The sequence below is a fragment of the Neoarius graeffei genome, chromosome 24 (genome assembly GCF_027579695.1).
Source record: "Neoarius graeffei isolate fNeoGra1 chromosome 24, fNeoGra1.pri, whole genome shotgun sequence".
Classification (NCBI taxonomy): domain Eukaryota; kingdom Metazoa; phylum Chordata; class Actinopteri; order Siluriformes; family Ariidae; genus Neoarius; species Neoarius graeffei.
The window spans coordinates 26412219-26431565 of NC_083592.1; the positions used below are offsets into that span (position 1 = coordinate 26412219).

The 19347-nt window shown below is 42.0% G+C and overlaps 1 protein-coding gene across 1 annotated transcript in view; it reads right to left on the reverse strand.

Annotated features, from left to right (window-relative positions):
* Window positions 1–14221, reverse strand: part of arb2a (ARB2 cotranscriptional regulator A) — a 310752-nt gene extending 296531 nt beyond the window's left edge. The window contains exons 1-3 of the mRNA XM_060906938.1: window positions 14153–14221; window positions 11610–11742; window positions 9488–9589 (exon numbers count right to left, since the gene is read on the reverse strand). Of these exons, the coding sequence (XP_060762921.1) occupies window positions 9488–9589; window positions 11610–11706 (199 nt within the window). The 5' untranslated portion in view covers window positions 11707–11742; window positions 14153–14221. The remainder of the gene's footprint in view (window positions 1–9487; window positions 9590–11609; window positions 11743–14152) is intronic.
* Window positions 14222–19347: the final 5126 nt, after the last annotated feature.

Consider the following 19347-nt stretch of genomic DNA (forward strand, 5'->3'; position numbering starts at 1 on the left):
TAATGGTACAATGTGTTTGCTCATTGCCTCAGAAGGCTAATGGATGATTAGAAAACCCTTGTACAATCATGTTAGCACAGCTGAAAACAGTTGAGCTCTTTAGAGAAGCTATAAAACTGACCTTCCTTTGAGCAGATTGAGTTTGTGGGGTCGAGTAAATGCTCAAAATGGCCAGAAAAATGTCTTGACTAGATTTTCTATTCATTTTACAACTTATGGTGGTAAATAAAAGTGTGACTTTTCATGGAAAACACAAAATTGTCTAGGTGACCCCAAACTTTTGAGCGGTAGTGTATAAGTAGGGACTACATCATATCATGAGTTCTGCTATAGGAAATTATTATACATACGGGACACTTTTTCCATGGAATAAAAACTATTCCCTTATAGTGGGTTTACCGATAGCATGCAATCATATCGCTTATCCTCCATGCGTTACGCCACTCTACCCAATGAAGAATGAGCGTGCAATATTGTTATAATATTGCACGTTGTTAAGACAACACGACATCACACGCGAATATCCAATGACAAAACTTTCCTGCTGTGCACGCACACAATCATTGTCGGCTGGGAGAGAGAGAGAGAGAGAAGACGGGGTTAATTCAGTGCTCGGTTTAAGCACTAGATAAATAAACTGAAACTAAAGACGCGCTCAACACCCAAAAGGCTACCAAAACTTCATTATATATTCTTCATGCATATTTACAAGAGGAAAACATACCAACGGACATCCAAAAACTGGAAAAGAGACACGTCAGAGATGTAAAACTTCCGTGCTAGTGAGTGACTGACAGCTTGTTCACAAATATGACCACTAGGTTTGCTTCATTAAAAGCGTTAGATTTAAAAGAGACCGACTCGCCGAGCACCCGAAAGGCTACAAAACTTCACTGGATATTCTTCACGCATATTTACAAGAGAAAAACATACCAATGGACATCAAAAAACTGGAAAAGAGAGCAATAGCGGAAATATAGAGTTCAACTTGGAGGTGAGGAAAAGTCACAGAGACTTTTACAAGAGGACTTCACTCAACAAAACCCTTTTGTTTTGAACAACTGCAATATAACAATTAACTCCGACCAAAAGTAACTTTGAACTTGAACCATCAACCTGGATATAGCTTGTATACAAGTTGTTCAGGCTTTTTGGACTTGTACCATTTTTATTGTTAGAACTTTGTACATTGGATTGACAAAACACTGAATTACATTCGATCAGAATCAGCATTCAATATTGGCATGCCCCCCCCCCATTCTCAACTTTTTGTAAAATCTGTAATTATTCCATCGAATGTGCCTACATAATAATAATAATAATAATAATATACTGGCTGGCTGTTTTCATGGTACAACCCCGATTCCAAAAAAGTTGGGACAAAGTACAAATTGTAAATAAAAACGGAATGCAATAATTTACAAATCTCAAAAACTGATATTGTATTCACAATAGAACATAGACAACATATCAAATGTCGAAAGTGAGACATTTTGAAATTTCATGCCAAATATTGGCTCATTTGAAATTTCATGACATCAACACATCTCAAAAACGTTGGGACAGGGGCAATAAGAGGCTGGAAAAGTTAAAGGTACAAAAAAGGAACAGCTGGAGGACCAAATTGCAACTCAATTAGGTCAACTGGCAATAGGTCATTAACATGACTGGGTATAAAGAGAGCATCTTGGAGTGGCAGCGGCTCTCGGAAGTAAAGATGAGAAGAGGATCACCAATCCCCCTAATTCTGCGCCGACAAATAGTGGAGCAATATCAGAAAGGAGTTCGACAGTGTAAAATTGCAAAGAGTTTGAACATATCATCATCTACAGTGCAGAATATCACCAAAGATTCAGAGAATCTGGAAGAATCTCTGTGCGTAAGGGTCAAGGCCGGAAAACCATACTGGGTGCCCGTGATCTTCGGGCCCTTAGACGGCACTGCATCACATACAGGCATGCTTCTGTATTGGAAATCACAAAATGGGCTCAGGAATATTTCCAGAGAACATGATCTGTGAACACAATTCACCGTGCCATCCGCCGTTGCCAGCTAAAACTCTATAGTTCAAAGAAGAAGCCGTATCTAAACATGATCCAGAAGCGCAGACGTCTTCTCTGGGCCAAGGCTCATTTAAAATGGACTGTGGCAAAGTGGAAAACTGTTCTGTGGTCAGACGAATCAAAATTTGAAGTCCTTTATGGAAATCAGGGACGCCGTGCCATTCGGACTAAAGAGGAGAAGGACGACCCAAGTTGTTATCAGCGCTCAGTTCAGAAGCCTGCATCTCTGATGGTATGGGGTTGCATTAGTGCGTGTGGCATGGGCAGCTTACACATCTGGAAAGACACCATCAATGCTGAAAGGTATATCCAGGTTCTAGAGCAACATATGCTCCCATCCAGACGACGTCTCTTTCAGGGAAGACCTTGCATTTTCCAACAGGACAATGCCAAACCACATACTGCATCAATTACAGCATCATGGCTGTGTAGAAGAAGGGTCCGGGTACTGAACTGGCCAGCCTGCAGTCCAGATCTTTCACCCATAGAAAACATTTGGCGCATCATAAAACAGAAGATACGACAAAAAAGACCTAAGACAGTTGAGCAACTAGAATCCTACATTAGACAAGAATGGGTTAACATTCCTATCCCTAAACTTGAGCAACTTGTCTCCTCAGTCCCCAGACGTTTACAGACTGTTGTAAAGAGAAAAGGGGATGTCTCACAGTGGCCTTGTCCCAACTTTGAGATGTGGTGTTGTCATGAAATTTAAAATCACCTATTTTTTCCTCTTTAAATGATACATTTTCTCAGTTTGAACATTTGATATGTCATCTATGTTCTATTCTGAATAAAATATGGAATTTTGAAACTTCATCATTGCATTCCGTTTTTATTTACAGTTTGTACTTTGTCCCAACTTTTTTGGAATCAGGGTTGTCTATCAGATATATTCCATTCAGCTACTCTTCTTCGACTTGTTCAGCATTGTGCTAGCTAAATGGAATATCTCTGATATACCACTCAACACCTGCCAATATTATTTAAATAATCAATGAAGTGGTGGTATTATGTGGTCTGACCCAAAGCAGAGCGACTGTGACCTCAGATCATAAGGATGTCTCCAAGACATGCTAGTTCCTGTGGTCATTTATGAAATAAGGGCTATAAACAGTCGTTCCCTGGCCAGCCTTTCTTGCCCTATTACTCTCAAAACGTTCCCATGTTGAAAAACTTAGTTTTCGATGTGCTTTCTAACACTAATGGCCCTTTTCCACTACCCTTTTTCAGCTCACTTCAGCTCGCTTCAGCTCACTTCAGCCCGACATGGCTCGCGTTTCGACTACCAAAAACCAGCACGACTCAGCTCGTTTCAGCCCTGCTTAGCCCCTAAAACTCGCACCGTTTTGGAGTGGGGCTGAAGCGAGCCAAGCCGTGCCGAGTGAGGCTGGGGGCGTGAGCAGACACTCCCCTGTGCACTGATTGGTGAGGAGGCGTGTCCTCACATGCCCACACACGCCCCGCGAGCGCGCTGGGATCTGTAAACACCGCAAACCCGGAAGAAGAATAATTATGAATTACGAGAATTTCTGAAGCCTTATGCGCCTCGCCTCATCTATACACTCTTGCCAGTATCTGTTGGCGTTGTCGGTGACAACAAGCCACAGCACCAAGACCAGCAACACTAACGACTCCATGTCCTCCATGTTTATTGTTTACTATCCGGGTCGTGAGACTACCGCTTAAAAGCTCACTGAATCAGTGACATACAGAGCATCGTGGACGAGTTCGCGGAGCGCAAGGCTCGTCGTATGCCCTTCAAATAATGCGCGCAGTAGGCTATTGATGTTTTATTATGAGCCATGTACAGTATGTCGCCTAATGTTTTTTTGTTTCTGAGTTACATGTTCGTTTGAAGGACTTAATGTACAAAATAACATAGTTGCACCCCGGAGTGTTGAAATTGGTAAACACAGTGCATTCAGTGAGGTTTGCACCGCCCTCCTTTTATTTCTGACTCTTCCTGCCACCACTCTGAGCGCTCATTCGTATGCCCTTCAAATAATGTGCGCAGTATAGGCTATTCATGTTTTATTATGAGCCATGTACAGTATCCTAATGTTTTTTGTTTCTGAGTTACATGTTCGTTTGAAGGACTTGATGTACTAAATAACATAGTTGCACCCGGTAGTGTTGAAATTGGTAAACACCGCAGTTGCGGACATTTTGTAGCCTAAAATGATGTTATGATAAGCTTTAATAAAGGGCCCGGTCATTTGCCCCGCCCCCGGCCCGGCTCTGACTTGTTCCGCCACTGTCACTGATGTCACTGTTTGCGCTGCTTAACGACATCACATGACGTCCACCCACTTTCACTAACTCCACCCAATGTGTCCACCCACTTCCAGCCAGCACGGTTCAGCGCGGTTGTAGTCGAAATGCAACTCCAACAGCCTCACTCAGCTCGACTCAGCACGGCACAGCCGCGTTTGTAGTGGAAAAGCGGCATAAGAGGTAAAGCACTGACACTGGAGACTCCTTCCAAAAAAATAAGCTTATCCTCACAGATGCTTATACGCTTTTCAATATGAAAACACCTTTTCTAAACTTGTTCGTTATTATGATTCTTCTTTGACTATGTAGAGCATCCTCCATAAACATCCCCATCGGAGTTGTTCCTATAGGAACAATGATAGCCAGTCCATCAAACCCACATAAAACCGAAAAAGAGTCCTTCACTATAAAATTCATTAAACATGCTTTGGCCTAGAACAGCACAGTGCGGGTGAAGTGCTGCTTAATTACCAGACTGAAAAATGTAACTCGTTATTTATGTTTGTGCACAATTAATGAAATAGATGAAAGTGGCATTACAAAGTGCCATATAACCACCATGCCTATCGACTGTGTGTTTTTGTACAGCTCTATTGATGATATTAAGGCTCATCGGGTTTAGGTTTCTGGCATTATCCAGAAACGTGTTCACCGGAGACGGACCTCAAATAGGTTACTTGTGCACTGTATATTACATCATATATAGTTTATACTGTTTCCGCTCCCCCTCCTTCCCCTGTGTAAAGTGAGCTTGGGATTGTGAAAGGTGCTCTATAAATGAAACCATTTTATGAAGTACCCCTTTAATTAATTAACTCAAACTTGAAATTAAATATTCTAATATTTAGATTTTTTTTTTTTTTGCACTGCAGGCCATAATTATCAAAATTAAAATAGAAAAATGCTTAAAACATTTTAGTTTATGTATAATGAGTCTAGAATATGGCGGCACGGTGGTGTAGTGGTTAGCGCTGTCGCCTCACAGCAAGAAGGTCCGGGTTCGAGCCCCGTGGCCGGCGAGGGCCTTTCTGTGCGGAGTTTGCATGTTCTCCCCGTGTCCGCGTGGGTTTCCTCCGGGTGCTCCGGTTTCCCCCACAGTCCAAAGACATGCAGGTTAGGTTAACTGGTGACTCTAAATTGACCGTAGGTGTGAATGTGAGTGTGAATGGTTGTCTGTGTCTATGTGTCAGCCTTGTGATGACCTGGCGACTTGTCCAGGGTGTACCCCGCCTTTCGCCCGTAGTCAGCTGGGATAGGCTCCAGCTTGCCTGCGACCCTGTAGAACAGGATAAAGCGGCTACAGATAATGAGATGAGTCTAGAATACAGTGAAAATTTTCACTTTCTTAAATAACTGATGAAAAATATGGAACTTTTTCACGATATTCTAATTGTTTGACATGCACTCGTATATTAACAAATGAAATGAGGTTGACGAGACAAAACATGAAATATCTCGGGTTCATTTTGTCAGTCATGGAATACAAGTCAAAAGTAAATTTAGAAAATCACTGCTTTCTTTTTTTATTTGCATTTTCCATACTATCCCAACTTTTTCTGATTTAGTGTTGTACTGCAGGTCCTGGGAATTTAACTTTATGAACCCTCGGCTATCTTTTGGGTAATTTCACTACTTTTAAGCTTTTATCTTAAAGCATATATGCAGAGCCATGGCCTCACTTTCATTTATAAATGCCTTGAGACCTCAAGAATGGCACAGGAATAGTTTTAAGTGTTAACAATAAATCTAATATAGTAATTTTTACCATTAAAGTGATTCATATAGGCAGCGGTCTGAGTGAATGACCTTGCCGTCCGTAATGTCACAGCAGGAAGTCTATCGGTCTCATCGCCATTTCCGCTACACTAAAACACAGAGCTGACTGCAACTCCGAGCCTCCATTTTGAGCTAATTTATCACCATGCCGCATAGATGTGTTGCTGGTCAGTGCAGAAACACGACAGAAGGTGGATTTACATTGCATTCATGGCCCAAGAATGTTCAAACTGCAAAGATTTGGACACGTTTTGCGAGAAGTTCACGGGCACATTGGGTGCCTACAAAGTGGTCTCTCCTCTGCTCTGCACATTTTACTGAAGACTCATACGAAACCTCTGATCTGTTGAGGAGCGTTGGCTATAAGCCTGTATTGAAAGAGGGTGCAGTACCAACAATTAAAGAAAACTACAAGAAAAAGGAAAGCATTTATTTTATTTATTTTTTAAACGGAAAGTAAGTTCAGTTGCACCAGTTCTCCAGGAGTGTGAGCTGAGGGTTGTTGGTAAAACCCGGGACAGAACGGGATGGGAAGTGACCTCCCCGTGGTTGTTGCTAAAACCGGTGATGTTCCATTCCATCCAGGGGTTTTAGTAATTGACTGAGCCGAGCAGTAACGGCGGAGTACACAGCATGGAGAGAATAGAGAATGAGTGGAGCAGCTGTCTGATTTCTTCACTGGATATTGCTGCCATCTCACCCTTATGTGGAAGAAGTGAGCGAACGGAGAACTGAACGAACAACTGAAAGTCAGACTGTTTCAAAACAAATCGGCCACAAGGTCGGCCTTCAAGAAGCGAGAACACAGATGAGTAAGCTCTGACTCATTTGGATAGAAAACAACAAACACGCTGTTTACCTGCATTTAGATTAATACATGTAACTTGTATTGTGTGTTTAAGTTACCAGTATAAGGTTATTTAATTTGCTTCAGAATGTGATTGTTTAATTCGCCTTTTAACCTCCTAGGGCTTAGCGGTCACATGCGTGGACAGCACTTTATGGAAATTCGGAACAAGAATCCACATATGTGGACATACTTTTTCTCTAAAAGTACATCTTATCAAAAGATGATGCTTAGTTTTTATTCTAATCAGGTTCTAATAAGCCCAAATAGCAAAGAGAAATAAAAAATGCATGTAAAAAAAAACAGCTTGGGCCTTAGGAGGTTAAGTTTTATCAGTGAAAATGCATGCATGTACATGTATGTTGCACAAGTTATAACTCCTATCCTGTTTTAATGAGAGTCAACCCACAATCAATGAAGTCAAATCAGTCTTAGTTGAGCAAGTCGGTAACGGTATTTCTTACTCTCACCATAAATTTTTATCGACATGACTTTGGTCTATAGCTGTAAAAGGCCTCGGCCTTAAAACCGGTGACCGCTGCGACGTCACGCACTCGGGGCTGGCTGGCTCAGCAGGGCAGCTCGAATACCAACTTTGCGGTCGATTTTAACTCTCAAAAATACATTTTTTTAAATTCCCATTTATGCAGCATACAGGAGTCAAGGGTGGAGATACACTCAGAAATTTATTTAAAAATAAAGGCTCTGTGTATCTACTTTAATCATTATAAGGACTAGCCATACATGCTGCATCTTTAAGAACAGTCAAGGGTATCCAGAAATTTCATAATTTAATATGATATGATAATACTTGTACACCTTTTATATTCACCTTCATATCAAAGGGGGAGGAACAAGAAAAAAAAAAGTCACATCTTATGAAATTATATTTTTACATGCATCTCACTATAAAATGCTGGCAGTTAAGATCTCTTTTCATAATTGTGTTTGGAAGATTGTCTCAAATCCCCAGACAATCATCAGCAATATCAGATCTACGATGGAAGCAAACTGTACCTTCGAAATTTGCAAAAATGTTTGCTTCATGCTTAACAGATAAAAGGTCATTGTTTTATTTGCTGCGATTTCAAAACCGGATTACTCGAGAACACATTGGCACACAGAGAAACAACTAGGATCAACAAAAAGGGTAAGCTCTGCTGTTTATTTTCATAAGTGGTATGTTGTAAAGTGAGAAAGACTTCATAACTTAATCAGATATTACTTTGTAGAAGTTTGAGTTGTTTTCATAACGTGATTACTTCAGTATGTACAAATACTGTATAATTGAAACATCATTACGAAGCTCCGGTTCTGCTCTCTCTTCTGATATCGTTCATATTTATGTAGTGACGAATTCATGAGTAATTCAAACAAGAGGACTGGGTGTGGAGATGGATGCAGATTGTAACTATAATTAAATCTGACGTAAATTCTAAATTATGTTTTCACACCAACATTTCATCACATATGCCGCTTTTCCACTACAAACGCGGCTGAGCCGTGCCGTGCTGAGTTGGGCTGAGTCGAGCTGAGCGGGGCTGTTGGAGTTGCATTTCGACTACAACCGCGCTGAACCGTGCTGGCTGGAAGTGGGTGGACACATTGGGTGGAGTTAGCGAAAGTGGGTGGACGTCACGTGATGTCGTTAAGCAGCGCAAACAGTGACATCAGTGAGCTTTTAAGCAGTAGTCTCACGACCCGAATAGTAAACAATAAACATGGAGTCGTTAGTGTTGCTGGTCTTGGTGCTGTGGCTTGTTGTCACCGACAACGCGGACAGATACTGGCAAGAGCGTATAGATGAGGCGAGGCGCATAAGGCTTCAGAAATTCTCGTAATTCGTAATTCTTCTTCTTCCAGGTTTACGGTGTTTACAGATCCCAGCGTGCTCGCGGGGCGTGTGTGGGCATGTGAGGACACTCCTCCTCACCAATCAGTGCACAGGGGAGTGTCTCCTCACGCCCCCAGCCTCACTCGGCTCGGTTTGGCTCGCTTCAGCCCCACTCAAACCGTGCGAGTTTTAGGGGCTAAGCAGGGCTGAACCGAGCCGAGTCGTGCTGTTCTTTGCTAGTCGAAACGCGAGCCGTGTCGGGCTGAAGCGAGCTGAAGTGAGCTGAAAAAGGGTAGTGGAAAAGGGCCAATAGACAAGTAACGAGCATTGCTGGAAAGATCAAGTCATGCTCTTTCATGGGACTCCCTCGCTTTGGTTTAAACTTCATCAGCAATTCAACCAAGAATGGGGGATGTGAATTTGGATACAATTTGCATCAATCAGGTTCATAAAAGTCAAGAAGTTACAGTAATTAATTTGGATTAACTAAGGTCTAGTTTGTTTATTGTTGTTGTTGTTTTTTTGTCTGTTGCTATCGTGTTGTATTTTAGCCAAGGGCAGAACAGTGCCTGTTGGCTACGGATAAATCATTGTGGACTTCACTGATTGAGATGATGCATGCAGGTTTTACACGACCCTGTGTCTCTGTTCCAACTCCCCGTTTTAAACACAGTATAAATAAACACTTACACTCATTAAAAGCATATTCAAACTCCTCCAAAGTCTTGGGGAAGATGAGCGGAGGTTCGTCTTTCTTCATCAGCTCATCTAGATCAATCTTGGATAGCAAATCTGTGCAGAAAAGCAAATCTTGAAAAAAATGCACCATGTCTGCATCAACTACTCACAGTGTAATAGTTTAGGCTTTAATCTCATCAATTAATTAATCTAAATCTATCAATTTTTATTAAAAAACAAGTCAAAAATCATAGCAAATCCTTCCATAATAATTAGTGAAATGTATTCTAAAAAAAAAAAAAAAAAGGCATACAGTGCCATCCACGATTACTGCACAGTTTGTAAAGATTAGTAAAAAGGGTTAGGAAAAAAAAAAATCCAACTTTTGGTGAAGTCGCGTCATCTCACATTGAAAAAAATAAGAAAAAATATTGAACCTTTAATTGAAAGATTTATTCAGAGAGAAGCAAAGCCATCATCAAGAAATAATTATCTCATCTCATTATCTCTAGCCGCTTTATCCTTCTACAGGGTCGCAGGCAAGCTGGAGCCTATCCCAGCTGACTACGGGCGAAAGACGGGGTACACCCTGGACAAGTCGCCAGGTCAAGAAATAATTTTCAACAAAAATACTATTATTGGCACCCCTGGAAATGACAGTGAACACAATGTAACTGAAGCATGTTTCCTGTTTAAACTGTACAGTATTTTTGAGTTGACTGGAGTGTGGAGGAACTTTCAAGCTGTAATCCATGACTTCCTGATCAACTGGGGGACAAATATGAGGTGACACAGAGGCCAAATTCCCTTAGTCATCCATCAGCATGGGAAAGATAAGAGAAACACAAACTAAATGAGGGAGAAGTGTGTTGACCTTCAGAAGTCAGGGAACGATTATAAAAAAAAAAAAAAAAAATAGCTCCTCGTCTGAAAACTTCCATTTCTCCTGTTAGGGCAATAATAATAATAAAGTGGACACTAACTGGAACTGTTACAAACTCTCCTGGAAGAGGAGCCAAGTTTATTTTGCCCCCATGTACAGTGAGGAGGGTAAGAGAGGTCAGAAGAGGGAAAAAAAAAATCCCCCAAGGATCACTGTTTGTGAATCACAAGAAGGAGGACACCTTGGGGTGTCCAAGTCTCCAAAACCACCATCAGACTCCACCTCCGTGCCAACAGATTATTTGGAAGGTTTGCCAGAAAAAAAAAAAGCCTTTTCTGTCAGTTAACCACAAACATAAGAGCCTGAAGTTTATGAAACGCAGCTACAGCTTTGACTGGAACCGTGTTCTCTGGGCTGACGCAACAAAAATGGAGCTTTATGGCAATAAACACTCAAGGTGGGTTTGGTGTTAAAAGAAGGATGGCTGTAATGAAAAGAACCCAATCCCAACTGTAAAATATGCTGGAAGTGCTGTGATGTTTTTGTTGCTGTTTTTCCTCCAAAGGCCTGGAAACCTTGTTAGGGTGCACGGCGTCATGGGCTCCAGGAAATCCCAGGACATTTTCAATCAGAATCTGGCTGCTTCTGTCGGGAAACTAAAACTGGGTCGTCACTGGATCTTCCAGCAGGACAATGATCCGATGTCCAAATCAACACTAAAACGGTTCACTGAGCACAGAATCAAGATTCTTCCGTGGCCATCTCAGTCCCCTGACCTGAACTCCAGTGAAAACCTGTGGGGTGAGCTGAAGAGGAGAGAGCACAGGAGAGGGTCGAGGACCCTGGATGATCTGGAGAGGGTGTGTAAAGAGGAACGGGCTCAGATTCCCTGCTCTGTATCCCCAACCTCCAATAAAATGTTACAGCAGAGACTCCGTGCTGTTTGACTGGTAAAGGGAGGGTGTACAAAGTATTACATGGAGAGGTGACAATAATAGTGGCACGTGTGTTGATTGATATTTTTCTCTGAATAAATTTCAATTAAAGGTTGGATTTTTCTCACTTTAATCAATGTGAGATGAAGCTCCTTCACCAAAAGGTGGATTTTTTTTCTAACCCTTTTTATTAATCTTTACAAGGCGAGGCAATAATTGTGGAGGGCACTGAATGAAACCTTTAGGTGACTTTTTGTTTCCCTAGAATAGTGTCTATACTTAGTTTCTCTCTTCACATAGCCTGTTCACTATTTACCTTTTAGTGCAGCATTTTCCTTTTCATCTTGTGCCAAGAGCTGGGCCATAGTTATCCACACCAAATAAAATACAACCAAATCAGCTTTGACGAGCATGGACCATCCGCTTCAGGCAGCTCACAGTGGTGTAGCCTGCAAACAGACAACAACGAAAAGTGGAAAAAAAAAAAAAAAAGCAGTTTTATAAATTCATTCCTTCAAGTCTGCCTGAAATCAGATATGCAGTCATGAGGCATTAATGATTAATGTAAAAACTCGTTTTATTGTTATGCTATGTACAGCAGCCTGAGGACAGAGTTAGTTTTACAATGCTGAGTTGCAGAAATGTACTTATTAAAAGGTGTATCTTAAAAGGTTGGATTTCAGTCCAGTCTGAATCAATAATGTCAATAATTTTGACAGTCTGTGTGTTCGTGTGTCTGTAAAGATTACACTCGCTTTTACTGGCTATAACAGAACATGTAGAAATACCCAGAGGTTTAAATATATTCATCAGAATCGACATGTTGGTAAAGATTCGGTTAAAGAAAAGAGGTTTTGCCTTTCAATACAGGAAAGGGTCCATTCATCGACCAAAACCAAACCAAACACTGTCTAAATTTAAAACAATAAAAACATTTCAAAGGATTTGCGAGAGAAGCAGGAGTTTTAGGGAAGTTACTGAGTTTCGAGCACAGCTACATAGCGTGTACATCCTCCTTGTGCTGTGAAAACAGCTCTGACCCATCGAGGCACGGACTCCACAAGACCTCTGAAGGTGTGCTGGGGTATCTGGCACCAAGATATTAGCAGCAGAGTCCTGTCAACTGCAACGTGGGGTCTCCATGGATCGGACGTGTTCGTTCAGGACATCACACAGCAGTGTGATGATCACATCCAGCAGGTTGAAATCTGGGGGATTTAGAAGTCCTGTTCCTCAGACCGTTTCTGAACCAGTATCAGAAGGATTAAGGGTGCACTAGGCCTGCGACAACGTTTAGGTAGGTTGTGGGTGTTAAAGTAACATCTGTACAAACACCAGAACCCAAGGTTTCCCAGCAGAACATCGTCCAGAGCGTCTCCGCCGGCTTGCCTTCTTAGTATAGCGCATCCTGTCCTGGTGTCATCTCTTTCGCAGGTAGGCAACACACACACACACACCTGTTCATATGATGTATACAGGTAAAGCCTATGTACATGTTATAGTCACGTGACCTGTTAATGCCAAAGTATAAACAATTTATAATTACAGTAAAAACAAGTTGCATGTGGTGAACACTGTACTTTTAGTGTGATGTGCTGAGATTAGGGAAGTCTTTCAGCAGCATAGCATCACACACACTAACACGTGTGTGTGTATATATATGAGTGATTCCACGCTTATGAGTACTGAAATGGAGACATGAACTTATTTTTAAAAATTCACCTAAAACCATTTCTTTTTTTTTTTACCATCAGGTCACAAAACATGTAATCTTTAATGAATGATATGTTAAAAGATAACTTTAATTTTCTGAGATGTAATAAAAACATATTTATATGCCAAAGTCAGAACGTAACAGAAGTGTTGTGGACATATATATTCTCAATTTTAACAATGTAGAATTACTTTTTGAAACATAGGAAGGTGATGTTTTAGCAAATATAATTAATAAACATGTGTAGTAGAATAAACATACACATTCTTTCAATAAGATTAACATGGTATATAGCTAGATTGTAATTAATTTGTAACAGACGCGAGATGGACAATCGTAACAGAAGTAATGGAACAGACATCATTTTGGAACTCATAGGCTTGACTTTGGCATATAAATATGTTTTTATTACATCTCGGAAAATTAAAGTTATCTTTTAACATATCATTCATTAAAGATTACATGTTTTGTGACCTGATGGTAAAAAAAGAAATGGTTTTAGGTGAATAAGTTCATGTCCCCATTTCAGTACCCATAAGCGTGGAATCACTCATATATACACACACACACACACGTGTTAGTGCGTGTATATACATTACACACACACACTAACACACTAACACTTTGCTACAACAGAGAAGTGCATATGGCTGAATGAGTGGTTTTACTCAAGGCACTGCATGCTGTGAGAAAAAAAAAATAAAATTAATATTTTTTATAATTAATAAAAATGATTAATGACCAGTCAGTCCACCTGCTTTCATCCTAAACACCTTAATACCACTCCTGCAGGAGACTCTCTCTGCCAGACAGCGAGTTAGCAAAACAAAGCTAACAAAGCAGCCGTGAAGCACTCATGAGTTTCCCAACTCAGACAGCTCTCTCTCTCTCTCTCTCTCCTTTCCCTAAACCTCTGGCAGCAGGCCGCCCAGTGTTCCCAGCAGTGAGTTAGCTCAGCGGCTAACCTCACTCACTGCCACACACACACACCTCTCCAAAGGGCTTATTGTATCAAACATGCCTTCCTGTCTGGAGAAATAATCTCCTGAAGAAAGCACAGCGAGTCGGAGAGAAGCTAAACAGTGGGGCTATTTCAGTTTTATTTCTTTAAACATGCAGTTTTTGTCTTGTTTTCGTTCACGTACCATGTCAGCAAGCACTGCTGAGGTTTCAAACAGCCTCTGCTTCCTTGTTATCCCAAACCGGAAGTGACGCAACCAGCGCGCGACGAAAGCGGAAGCTCACTTTACCTTCTGCGAGATTTAAAAGGACAGTAGTGCATGTTCAGAGATTTACACAATGAAATAAACAGATTGACATGGAAACCAGTCATAAGAAATAAAGTAATAAGCACGACTTTATTCATCACACACTTGTGAAATTTCCTCTCTGCATTTAAACCATCTGACAACCATTCACACTCACATTCACACCTACGCTCAATTCAGAGTCACCAGTTAACCTAACCTGCATGTCTTTGGACTGTGGGGGAAACCGGAGCACCCGGAGGAAACCCACGCGGACACGGGGAGAACATGCAAACTCCGCACAGAAAGGCCCTCGCCGGCCGCTGGGGTCGAACCCGGACCTTCTTGCTGTGGGGCGGCTGTGCTAACCACTACACCACCGTGCCGCCCACAGTTCATCTCATCTCATCTCATTATCTGTAGCCGCTTTATCCTGTTCTACAGGGTCGCAGGCAAGCTGGAGCCTATCCCAGCTGACTACGGGCGAAAGGCGGGGTACACCCTGGACAAGTCGCCAGGTCATCACAGGGCTGACACATAGACACAGACAACCATTCACACTCACATTCACACCTACGGTCAATTTAGAGTCACCAGTTAACCTAACCTGCATGTCTTTGGACTGTGGGGGAAACCGGAGCACCCGGAGGAAACCCACACGGACACGGGGAGAACATGCAAACTCCGCACAGAAAGGCCCTCGCCGGCCGCTGGGGTCGAACCCGAACCTTCTTGCTGTGGGGCGACAGCGCTAACCACTACACCACCGTGCCGCCCACAGTTCATCTCATCTCATCTCATCTCATTATCTCTAGCCGCTTTATCCTGTTCTACAGGGTCGCAGGCAAGCTGGAGCCTATCCCAGCTGACTACGGGCGAAAGGCGGGGTACACCCTGGACAAGTCGCCAGGTCATCACAGGGCTGACACATAGACACAGACAACCATTCACACTCACATTCACACCTACGGTCAATTTAGAGTCACCAGTTAACCTAACCTGCATGTCTTTGGACTGTGGGGGAAACCGGAGCACCCGGAGGAAACCCACGCGGACACGGGGAGAACATGCAAACTCTACACAGAAAGGCCCTCGCCGGCCCCGGGGCTCGAACCCAGGACCTTCTTGCTGTGAGGCGACAGCGCTAACCACTACACCACCGTGCCGCGCCCACAGTTCAAATAAGCTAAAAACAAATTAATTTGTAACGTTCATCTGAATAAATTACTTCGTGTTGCAGTGGTTATCACTTTCGCCTTTTGGGCGGCACAGTGGTGTAGTGGTTAGCATGGTCGCCTCACAGCAAGAAGGTTCTGGGTTTGAGCCCAGCAACCGGCGAGGGCCTTTCTGTGTGGAGTTTGCATGTTCTCCCCGTGTCTGCATGGGTTTCCTCCGGGTTTCCCCCACAGTTCAAAGACACGTGGTTAGGTTAATATGGGACGGCCTTGGGCTGAGGCCTCCTTGAGCGAGGCACCTAATTCCCGACTGCATACATGTCAACCCCTACGGATTTCCCGTATTCCCTACGGATTTTGGCATTTTAAAAATGGTACGGGCATAGTGGTATTCAACTATGGATTTTTCTACATTTTCACCTTAAAATTATTTTGATTTATTACCATCAAAAAAATCGTCATGAAATACGAAAATGCATGGGAGCCGCCATTTCCTACATTTAGAATTACTCAGCCGGTACTTCCGCTAGTACCAACAAGCCATTCCGAATGTCTGAGCGTGCGCAATTGTGATTTTCCTGCACACTGAGCAGGAAATAACAGCACATATAGCGTAACAATAGACAGGTCAAGAGGTCAAGATGTCGGCACCACCGAAGAAAAAACTCAAAACATCTAAAACTGGAGGTCGCTTTCTTCCCGAATGGACAGAAACATTCAATGGAATAATTATCGCTTCCAAAATGGGTGCTGAGTATGTCAACTGCACAATTTGTTGTAGAGACGTGAAAGTGTTTGCGTCTGGAATTTACGACATGAGGGAACACATGAAATCTCAAATGCATGTGAAGAATGCAAACCAGAAAAAGAGACAGCCGTCAATTAATTTCTTCACGCAAAAGCCAACAAAGGTTGTATCTGACACTATCATAAAATCAGAAGTGGCATTTTGCAATTTCATTGCTCAACACAACCTCCCGATGTCCGTCGCAGACCATTTCACAGAACTCGTCCCTACACTATTTCGAGATAGTGATCTAGCAAAGAAATTCAGCTGTAAATGGACCAAGGCGACTCAGATTATAAAACGAAGTCTAGCACCAGAGGCCACTTCTCCAGTGACAGATCATTGTAAGACTATGCCCTTTACTGTAATGATTGATGAAAGCAATGATAAAAAGAGTGACAAGAGACTGGCAGTGCTTGTCCGAATTTTTGACGTGAATGTTGGGGCTCGATCCAGAATTTTGGACATGCCAGTGTGTAACATTGGTACAGCGGAGTCAGTTTTCAAAACTTTGGATGAAGTATTACAGGAAGTATGTTATGTCCATTTTAATGAATATAGAATAAATACATTTCTATTTGTATGAATAATTTCTGAAATATAACTTTGTTTTAAAGATGCATGATGATCGTAATACTAATAAATGAGATGATCATTTAAAATCAAGAGATGAGAAAAAAATTAAATGCCTGATGTGATTGTGTTTGTAAATAGGCTTTAATATATGAATAAAAATAAATTCTTTAACTCTAATGTTACGCACAATTATCTCCTTTGTATGATTAATGTCTGAAGTATACATGTTAAAAAGTTGCATATCATTTAAGTATGTTATTTATGAGAAATAAATATTATCCCTTTTGTGTTAATTATGCATGAAATATTACTATGGATTTGGTATGGAAATTATGGATTTCTTTACCAGGGAGTACAGGTGAGAGCCGTGAGGGGTTGACATGTATGCGACTGCTCCCCGGGCGCTGTTAGCATGGCTGCCCACTGCTCTGGGTATGTGTGTGTTCACTGCTTCAGATGGGTTAAATGCAGAGAGGAAATTTCACAAGTGTGTGATGAATAAAGTTGTGCTTTCTTTCTTTTCTTTCAGTAATCAGGGTCTGGGTTCGAACCTCACGGCCGACTACTCAGCCCTTTCTGTGTGGTGTTCTGTACCTTCTCCTTGTACCTGTGTGGGTTTCCTCCTCCACTCCAAAGATATGCAGATTAGGTCAAATGGCTACTCTAGGTGTGAATGGCTGTCTAGCTTTCTGTGTATTTGCCTTATGATAGACTGGTGAGCTCTCCACGATGTAACCTGACTCTCAGCTGGGGTTGGCTCCAGCTCACCTTCAACAGATAAGCAGTATAGATAATGAATGGATACATTACTTAATTCATCTTTGTTAACTGATTTATTCCGGTCAGGGTGGATCCGGAGCCTATCCTGGGAACACTGAATGTGAGGTGGGAATACACCCAGGATATGACACCAGTGCATCGCAGGACACCATGCTTTTACATTTATGGCATTTGGCAGATGCCCTTTTCAAAGGTTCTTTGAAGTCTCTATCAATAAATATGTCTTGATACTGGTTCACACAGTCAGCAAAACTCTGTTGGGGAGGTCATATAGTCAGAAAAGCACACAGACAACACAATAATTTTTTTAAAATAATGTGTTAATTTAAGTACTCCATGAAGAGGTATAGATGGCATGCAACCACATGATCAAAATGTGCTACGTCATGAGCGTCCGCCATGATGGTGGATCAGTGGCAGCTGGTAGTCTTTCAAACAGGGGAGGCTGGTTGGTTACGATATTCCCAGATTTTAAAAGAAAAAAGAAAAAACATGAATTTTGCCCATACTCTTGCCTCTGATCTGGCTGACTGTTGGCAGGGTCACAAACTGTGAAATAACAGGTTCTTTTGGCCCATTAACCTACTGTCCAATATACAACCCCGATTCCAAAAAAGTTGGGACAAAGTACAAATTGTAAATAAAAACGGAATGCAATAATTTACAAATCTCAAACACTGATATTGTATTCACAACAGAACATAGACAACATATCAAATGTCGAAAGTGAGACATTTTGAAATTTCATGCCAAATATCGGCTCATTTGAAATTTCATGACAGCAACACATCTCAAAAAAGTTGGGACAGGGGCAATAAGAGGCTGGAAAAGTTAAAGGCACAAAAAAGGAACAGCTGGAGGACCAAATTGCAACTCATTAGGTCAATTGGCAATAGGTCATTAGCATGACTGGGTATAAAAAGAGCATCTTGGAGTGGCAGCGGCTCTCAGAAGTAAAGATGGGAAGAGGATCACCAATCCCCCTAATTCTACGCCGACAAATAGTGGCGCAATATCAGAAAGGAGTTCGACAGTGTAAAATTGCAAAGAGTTTGAACATATCATCATCTACAGTGCAGAATATCATCAAAAGATTCAGAGAATCTGGAAGAATCTCTGTGCGTAAGGGTCAAGGCCGGAAAACCATACTGGGTGCCCGTGATCTTCGGGCCCTTAGACGGCACTGCATCACATACAGGCATGCTTCTGTATTGGAAATCACAAAATGGGCTCAGGAATATTTCCAGAGAACATTATCTGTGAACACAATTCACCATGCCATCCACCGCTGCCAGCTAAAACTCTATAGTTCAAAGAAGAAGCCATATCTAAACACGATCCAGAAGCGCAGACATCTTCTTTGGGCCAAGGCTCATTTAAAATGGACTGTGGCAAAGTGGAAAACTGTTCTGTGGTCAGACGAATCAAAATTTGAAGTTCTTTATGGAAATCAGGGACGCCGTGTCATTCGGACTAAAGAGGAGAAGGACGACCCAAGTTGTTATCAGCGCTCAGTTCAGAAGCCCGCATCTCTGATGGTATGGGGTTGCATTAGTGCGTGTGGCATGGGCAGCTTACACATCTGGAAAGACACCATCAATGCTGAAAGGTATATCCAGGTTCTAGAGCAACATATGCTCCCATCCAGACGACGTCTCTTTCAGGGAAGACCTTGCATTTTCCAACATGACAATGCCAAACCACATACTGCATCAATTACAGCATCATGGCTGCGTAGAAGAAGGGTCCGGGTACTGAACTGGCCAGCCTGCAGT